Below are 9,162 nucleotides of genomic sequence, written 5' to 3'. Positions count from 1 at the left end.
GTCGGTGTCACACGTAGGCAACGTCGTCAGGTATACTGCCAACACCGGCACCGAAAAGATAGGTCATCGCTCTGGAATTCCATATGATAGTACGCAATTAGTCGTAAGTAAACACTCAAAAGTGAGGATGACACATATGTAAAGAACACTTGTTCCTGACAGATATTCGGATTTCCCTGCAGCTGATCTTATGTAAAACTTAGGCCTTCACCAACTCTCCACCGCGGCGTACTACCGTAACTTCCACGTCAACATTTGGCAGCCATATCATATCACTCGGTAGTCTCGCAGGGTGTCAGATATGCTTGCAGAGGCAGCAATGCCCTCGCCTGACTAAAGGATGAGGTAACCTCTAATGAAAGTGTTAGAGAGATGAAGTGCTCCATCGTGATGTCTATCTCTCCCGGGACCACACTTAGGCAAGGCAAGCACTAGTAGATAACAGACTTTCGGTTCAGCACATTAGTCTCGGCTACAATTGAGACCAAGACTAATGTGAGTATTAGTCCCGGTTTCAAGTTTTATGGGCGTCTGAGGACATTTAGTCCCGGTTAGTAACACCAACCCGAATTAAAGAGCCTATATTAGTACCGGTTAGTGCTGCTAACCGGGACTAAAAGGCCTTGATCCTTTAGTCCCGGTTGATCCTTCGATGGGCTAGTTCAAAATGAAAGCATCACATTCAAAGTCACATGTGCTCTATAGGTGGGGTGGTAAGTTACGCGCGAGACAATGCATGAGGTCTTGGGTTTGAATCTCACAAGTGACAGGGGTGGGAGGCATTATTATTATTTTGTCTGCGAGAGACCTTTACTCCCGTTTGAGGCAACCGAGACTAAAGAAAAACCAAGACCCGGAACTATAGTCCACTTCCCTACTAGTGAAGGAGCCAAGCAATAGTGCACATGTTGCAGCATGTGAGAGAGAGAGAGAGAGAGTAAAAAGAGGTGGGACGAGAAATAGCACTGATGCCTGGGCTGCAACAATTGTAGCCTTAAATGCTCTCCATTCTACTTGGACATTAGCTTTTAGGTGAGGCTAATACTGATCGCTGTCCGTGTTGGTGAAGCCCTTAGCCGTCCCTCAAGTTGCAAAATCATACCATCGAGGCTGCCAAAGTCGCATGCATGCTGTAAAACGGATCTAATCGTAGGTCTTTAAATAACAATGCAATTTTTCAGATCACAACTACTTATGTAATAAAAAATTGTATATTCTGTTGAGTTAGCTTTTAAAATCACACAACTACAGCAATCTTAACCGAGGTGGAAAAAAAGCTTTAACCGAGACAGTTTTTCGAAAGGTCATGGTTAATCGTGCCTTTAACGGAGGCGGTTGGCCAACCGTCTTGGTTAATCGATTAACCGAGGCGAGCGTCTTATAAATGCCCGCCAAGGTTAGTGAATTAAAAAAACAAAAAAAGTCCAGAGCTCGCCGGTGAGCCCGTTTCGGAGCCCACCGGCGAGCTCGACTGCTCCACGCGGCCCCACCGCAGCCGCCGCATCCCCATGCGGATCCGGCATCCCCGCGCTGAGCCGCCACCAGATCTGGCCGGGGGAGGAGGCCCCGTCCCCGCGCCACGCTCCTGGACTGGAGCTGGGGAGCCGCCGCCGTCAGGACCGGGCCGAGGTAGGAGGCCCCGTCTGCTGCTCAAGGACGTGGTCGCCGGAGAAGGTCGTGGCGCCCCTGCTCGAGGCCGTGGCCACCGAAGAAGGCCGTGGCTGCCGGAGAAGGCCGTGGAGCCCCTGCTCGAGGTTGTGGCCGTCGGACTGCTGGCGTGCCGCCACCGTCGGATCTGGACGTGGCCTCCACCGCCGAGGAGAGAGATCGTGGCATGCCGCCGGAGAGGTCCCTCCGGCCCCTCGCCGGATCTAGACGCGAATGCCACCTCTAAGAGAGAGAGAGAGAGAGAGTGAGAGAGCACCCATGCTCAGAGGGGAGGGGCGCGGAGAGGGGTGGCGGGATGGTGAGCGGCTGGGAGTCGAGAGGGGAGTGGGAAGAGGCGTGGCTAGGAACCCAAACTCCTGCTTATATATGAGGCCGATATAAGGATAGATATGGGCCTGTGAGCTAGGCCACTATTTTTGGAGGTGGGCCTTATAGGGTGCCCACCTCCGAAAATGTATTTATCGAGACGGGCTTAGTAAAATGCCCACCTCGGTTAAGATTGATTAACCGAGGCGGTTATTTTAGGCCTACCATTAATGCATTAACTAAGGTGGTTGCGTTAGGGTAACCGCCTCGGTTAATAGGCATTAACCGAGGCGGTTCCTTTACATTGCTCGTCTCGGTTAAGCATTAACCGAGGTGGTTGCTGGACCTGTTGCCCTGCCACGAATAATCGAGGCGGGCAGCCGGCCCAACCGCCTTGGAGGCTATTTTGAAAACGCCTCGGATAAGTTTTTGTGTAGTAGTGTCAACCAGTTTAATCTAGACCGCAGATATATTCCTTCAATCGCATGGACAGATAAACGAGATTGTGATAATCATGCACGTTATACTATTCTGATCATAGCAATTATCAAACAATATTAATTATCTATGTACCTTGATGCTGTGCAGGGTTTGCCATAGGCCCCGTTTGGCTGGTAGAATTTTTGCTAAAAAACACTGTTCTGGCTAAATTGTTGTGAGAGAAAAACGTTGTTCCGGCTGAAAAAGAAACCGAACAAGCTAAGTCAAATACGGGGTAAGCCGAACGGGGCAAATATCTTGATGACTCACTGGGGGACATATATCAAAGGACCCTGGTTTTGCTTGTCGAGCCATTTCAGCAGTATATTTAGTTGGAATATACAACACGCTGGTAGATATAGTGCAAACTTCATAGCCCCCCCCCCCCCCCCCCCCCCCCCCCCACCCCCCACCTCCACCACGGATATACTTAAGTTAATCAATTAATCTATCTAGTGCCGACTAGAAAATCCAAATTTAATAAAGAGATCGGTCGTTATATTAGTTAGCTCATCATATCATGTGGAACCATGTTATCTCCAGATTAAACAAGCACCAAGGAATCGTGTGCATCACTCAACTTTTCACGATAAGACGAATGACCTGGCAATCCTGATCCTTTGATCTATCTATATATCGAGCTTCAACTAGGCAGCTTACATCTGGCAATACAGCATATGCTATGCAAAACTCATATAAAGTTCTGTCTGTTGCTTTCATTTGAGACGAGCAGTTACAAATGATTCAGATGTAGATAAGATAGGTCACTCATCGTCTAGAACTTGTAAGAGTCGTCGGGCCACGTTCCTGCCGGTCCATCCAACCATCCACGTCGCCGCGCGCAGCTACAGACAAATGCATGCCGAGGGCACAGATAGATTACAGAAACTGATTGAAATAAGCCACATGTACCCATCCCATGAGCTAAGGGACCAATGGACGGCACAACAAATTAAACTTGGCGTTGTCTCTGCTATTCAATATTGAAAGCACACCGGTTGCTCTCCACGGAAGAATCATCGCCATACGCCAGAGTTGTTTCATCAATAATAGTGCGGTCATCGTCACTCATCAGGATGTGATTAAGGGTGGAGAGTATTCTTTGCATATCCTGACATGCATAAACAACACCCTTGTCGCACGGTCCGTCAAACCTAAACGTAATAGCATCCCAAAAGTCTCTGCATTGCGTACGGTGCCGGAGCGGCTGGATCTCCCTCCTCTGCACTGCGCTGTATAGTACAGTGCATCATTACACATATAATTTTCTGAAGCTGTACTAAACAAGGAGCGTGGTATGGGTGATCTTCAGCGACTCTGATCAGTGTCCTATAATAATAAATCTATCTATGTTGGATATAGCCCACCACAACGGATAATAGTTAAATTAATTAACAATCAATCAATCAATCGAGCGCCCACTAGAATAGAAAATCCAAAGGGATTGGTCGTCGTTAGTTAGCTCATCATATACTGGAATCACGTTATCTCCAGATTAAACAAATATCCTACCCAGGAATCCTGCATCAGTCAATGGGCCGGGGAATATTATCTATATGCACTACAAATCAGCCGAATGCTAAGTAAATCGCGACGACTTAGGTAATAGGCAACACAAATTAAACCATATATACTGCCAAAATAAACCGCATAAGTCTTTGCACTTTGTATGGTAGAAGTTGATTTAATTAATTAATTAATTATCTATCTGTCTACTTGTTTGTTCTGTAGGAGTGTATGTATCTACGTTGGACGATCCATGTGGCTACCAACTAATTAACCTCTCCAACTAGTTGCACCTTGGTGTTTCTCAACGACCGACAGAACATTGTGACGGAGGTGGCAACGGGTGTGGCACATCCTCCCGGTGGCTTACACCACAATAATAAGATACCGTCGGACTACACTAGGTCGAGGTGCATACCGTGAAGTCCGAGTTCATGCAGTGGAGGATAGACTATGCAACTCCCGAGGGGCTGGTGTTACTCGGAGACGTAATGGGGCAGTTCATCCTCTGGCACAAACGGGACATTATATTGACTGTTTCTTCGTCGCCTCCCCCTCTTTCAAATTTGGAGAGAGTTGTTGAGGACGGGGAGATATTTCTACCCTCTCGTGACCACCACATTCCTGAGATGCCACATTCTTTCCCGCCTCCTAGCGAGCATGTGCCTGATAAGCCACAACCTTCTCCAGCTCGTACCGAGTAAGTGCATGATGAGATGCCACAGTCTTCTCAACAAGCCTAGCCGATACATGAACAACGAGTGCCTCTTGAAGAAGGTGATGCACAAGAAGATGAGGACATGCCTGAATGGGAACTTCGAAAGAAACATCCAATCACCATAAGACCAATTTATGTTCCGATGAAAGACGTCTCGTCGGTGCACAAGTGGTATTCCCATGACCAGTTCAAGCCTGAGAACCAAGTTAAAAAGTCCCATCACGGGCTTCTGAGGAGGCCGTCACTAGCAAACTCTATCAAACAGCAAAGCAGTATCCAAATGTTGATGCCATCAAATGATCAAAGGATTGCCCGAAAACATATGAAAGAGGCAAGCCCTTCCTACCAAACCAGGACATCCAGTGCCTACCACTTGGAATGAGAAGGTTCCATGATTGGTACTTGCGTGTTCTCCTAACGAGCATAGACCTCGTACAAGCATGCTTCCCCACCGGCACATTTGGAAGCCCAACCGGGAAAATTATTTTTGACTTCAATGACATACAGACATGCTTTCACCTCGGAGCAATGGAAATGAATCTAATTCGCACATGGTGCCTGTAAGTCCTTGTCCTCCCAATATGATATGAATGTAATCTTTGAATTTTATTGTAACTAACCCACGCCGTGATTTGTAGAATGCAAGTGCACATTGTAAAACAAATGCCAAGTGTGAAAGCCGGGTATATAGACTCTCAAGCTATAGCACAAACAAATTTTAATTACCCTAGACTGTGGAAATCGGATGATAAAGAGCTAGCTGCTGGAAAGACCCTTCGAGAGAAAGAGGACATCCGTGCGAAGAAACTAAGGCACGAGTCCCTTAAGGTTTCGGCATACATTGCCCTGGCTTTTAAAAATCTCCAACATCACTCTACTATATGGCTACCATACAACTTTGAGTAAGTTCAACTCTATACTTATAGCTTTCTTCGATATATTTTATTCGATGCAAAAGAGCTTATCTAGTTCTATGATTAAATTCATGCAGCAACCATTGAATTTATATAGGCGTCGATGTCAGGAGGAGCATGGCATGGGTCTTTGATTCAATATATAGGGACCCGGTGACATACAAAGACTTCATATCGATTCTCAAGACATATACATATCGACAATCCTCATTAGCTTATATGTTTGTATACATACTTGTAATGTTCACTTTTGGATACTAACAAGTTGTATTTGCTAAAATAATTCGAACAGGGCATTTATGTTCTATGTCAATAAACATCACGGAAGGCATGATTCAGTAAGAAAGGAAAGGCTGACTATAAAAACACTATGTGCGATAAGTGTAACTTACTTTAGTACTCCATTATATGGCTTTCAAAAGCATTACTTAACATTTCCATATGCAAAATACACAGTGCCCTAAGCAGAAGCCTGTGAGTGTACATTGTGGATACTATGTATGTTCTATGATGAGTAACATCGGTGCCTACAGGAGACACCCCTTAAGGGTAAGTTTGAACCTCTTCACCCGTAGTATAAAAACTTCGCACATGGTATGAAATACTAAACCGAAACTTGTTCTCTTGTAGTGGAAAGAAGAGAAACAAATGCAAAAAGACCCATACAAGGATGACCAACTCTTAGAGCTCGTCGGCGATCTTTGCAACTTTATATTGGACCAGATTGTACACGTCAAAGGCACCTACCATGACCGAGATTCTGACTTAGGTAGAAATTCTCAGCACCAACACCTTCGTGAGACTGAAATGCTAGCTCTAGGACATTGATAACAATGTGTATGGATTTTAACATTGGTCTTACCTTGTGGGACACCTACGCTGAGCGCCATATCCACCAAGGGAGAAGTGGAACGAATTAGAATTGTGAATTATGTCTATTTAATGATGAATTGTATATATTCTTGTGAATTGGACTTGTAATTGTAGTTTATACAATACCCTTGTGCTTGTGGTCAGATTTGAATTATATATGTTCTGGTCAGATTTGAATTATATATGCATGCTCTGGTCGAATTTGAATTGTAAATTTAAAATTTTTTATGAAAAAATATACTGTAGAGGCGATTCTAAACTGAACCGCCCCTATAAACAGGTATTATACGGGCCGCTGGTACTACAGTCGCCCCTACAAATATATTACAAATCGACGATTTGTAGTTACGATTTAATAGGAGCGGCTGATCAAACCATCCCTACAAATACCCATGAGCCGCCATTACAGAGCCTATATGTAGTAGTGATCTTTGTTCTGTTTCTATACAACGATATGTCTTCTGTATGGTTGAAACAAACAAGACGCAATATGATGGTTGATGGATATGGCTACTTGTCACCATCGTTAGCCTATTTGTCGGCATTAGAAAAAAAATCCAAAGGGAAATGTGTGATTGGCTGTTTATTACGGCATCTTATCATGGAACCGTTTGTCATCCGGCCCTCTTGTTGGGAGGAATTTTAAAAGAATTTAGATGATTTAAAAAAATGTTATAAGAATTTATGAGAAAAAAACACTATTTTAAATAATAAAAGAAACGGATTTAGTCGAATTTAAAGACACGCGAGCCGATCCACCAAGATCCAAGGTCCAAGGAGCCATCCGTCAGCGTCCTAGCTGGTAAAGGTCCATCCATGCCTTCATGCCTACTAGCTAGGGTTTTGCTTCTAGGGCCGCGTTTAGTCCGCCGAAGTCGGCGCCGCTCGATTCACGATAGATATTGGAGTGCACCGTATCATTTCGTTTGTATTTATAATAATTATTCAATCGTTGACTAATTAGGTTTAAAATATTTGTTTTGGAAAGTACAACCAAACTGTACAATTAGTTTTTGATTTCATCACAGTTTAATACTCCATATATATATCGTAAGTTTAATATGACGGGACATAATTTGGATTTTAGTGGAACTAAACTAGGCTAGAAGGCAGCAGCATTTCGACAGCGAAGCAGATGCGCAGATCCATGGAAAATGAGGCGCAGATCTCGACCAGATCCAGCAATGGCGGAAACGGTGCACGGACATGATCCGTAGGAGTACGTACTAGTACTAGTAGTAGCCTTTTTCCTTTCCTTTACGTCTCATGATCGCGGACGGATGGGATGAACAAGATCCAGATCCTCAGATCCGGACGGAGGCGACGGAGAAGACGAAGCCGGCGAACTCGGGCGGCGGGCGCACGACGGTCCAGCTCTTGGTCTTGACGTCAAACACCCACACGGCGTGTCGCTCACCGCCGCCCTCCCCATCAAGCGCGCCCGTGACCACGACCTTCTCCCCACCTCCGACGCAGACGGCGCGCGCCGTGCCGGCCTTGAGCCCCGGCGGGTACGGCCCGACCTCGCGCCACCCGCGTCTTGTCCCCATCCACTCCATGACGGCGTTGCCCTCGATGCACCAGACGCGCCCTTTCACAACGACGTGGGCCGCCGAGGGCGGCGCACGGACGCGCTCGAGCCTCCGCCACGCCCCGGCCGCCGGGTCGAACCACTCGGCGTCGCGCTCGAACCCGCCCTGCCGCGCCGTGCGGTACCCGCTGACGGCCAGGAACCGGTCGCCCGCCACGGTGGCCATGCCGTCGCACTCGTCGCGCTCCTCCGACATGTCGGGGAGCGGGTCCCACGCGTCCGCCGAGGCGTCGTAGGCCTCCGCCGTCTTGAGCGCGTTCTTGTGCTTGTCGTGCCCGCCGGCCACGTAGATCTTGCCGCCCGCCTCGGCGCACGCGAAGAAGGACCGCGCCGACCGCATCGGCGCGCCCCGGCGCCACCGCCCCGTGGCGGCGTCCAGGACGTGCACGTCCGCGACGGGCTCGAAGGTGCGCGGGTCCCAGCCGCCGAGCACGGCGAGGCGCGTCCCCACCGCCGCGCACTGCGCGAACACGGGCACCACGGGCGGCGCGCCGCGCTCCCGGCGCCACTCGCCGGTCGTCACGTTGTACACCGCGACGCCGTACGCCGGCGTGTTGGCGGGCCCGTCGTCGTCCTTGGGTTCGGCGTCGGCGTCGGCGGCGGACGGGTTCCCGAACTGCATGAGGTAGACGAGGTCCTCGTTGGCGCCCGCCTGCGCGCGCGCGGAGGCAAAGGCGGGGGTTGCGGCGGCGCTCCGCCAGCCCCGGCAGACCCGGCGCATGGCGCGGTGGGAGGCGTGCGGGACGCGCGCCAGGCAGTCCACCGCCACGTCGTCGGGGATGCCCGGGATCAGGTCCACGTGCTGCTCCTGGCAGCCGGCGCCGCCGCGGTAGCAGCCGCCGACGCCTCCTCCCCTTGGGCTCCGCATCTTGGGTTTCTTTCGGCTTGCGTGTGAGCTGAGGCCTTGTTTAGATGACCCCCAAATTCTAGGTTTTTTCACTTTCTCTTCATCACATCAATTTTTAGCCGCTTGTATGAAGCATTAAATGTAGGTAAAAAAAAATAACTAATTGCACAGTTTAGTTGGAAATCACGAGATAAATCTTTTGAGCCTAGTTGGTCCACGATTGGACAATATTTGTCAAATAAGACGAAAGTGGTACTAT

The 9,162-nt window shown here is 48.4% G+C and overlaps 1 protein-coding gene across 1 annotated transcript; it reads right to left on the bottom strand.

Annotated features, from left to right (window-relative positions):
- Positions 1-7,514: 7,514 nt before the first annotated feature.
- On the bottom strand, positions 7,515-8,975 carry LOC136531301 (F-box/kelch-repeat protein At2g44130-like). The gene has a single exon (XM_066523966.1). It carries the CDS (start codon positions 8,922-8,924, stop codon positions 7,770-7,772), a length of 1,155 nt encoding a protein of 384 aa, XP_066380063.1. The 5' UTR covers positions 8,925-8,975; the 3' UTR covers positions 7,515-7,769.
- Between the last annotated feature and the right edge of the window lie 187 nt (positions 8,976-9,162).

This window comes from Miscanthus floridulus, unplaced genomic scaffold, assembly GCF_019320115.1.
Source record: "Miscanthus floridulus cultivar M001 unplaced genomic scaffold, ASM1932011v1 fs_322_2, whole genome shotgun sequence".
Classification (NCBI taxonomy): Eukaryota; Viridiplantae; Streptophyta; class Magnoliopsida; order Poales; family Poaceae; genus Miscanthus; species Miscanthus floridulus.
Note: the sequence above shows the minus strand (reverse complement) of the source record. Positions and strands in the feature narration are given on the sequence as shown.

What these genes read in the sequence shown, in the direction of transcription:
- LOC136531301 (XM_066523966.1), bottom strand. Translation starts at nt 8,924, where the DNA reads ATGCGGAGCCCAAGGGGAGGAGGCGTCGGCGGCTGCTACCGCGGCGGC.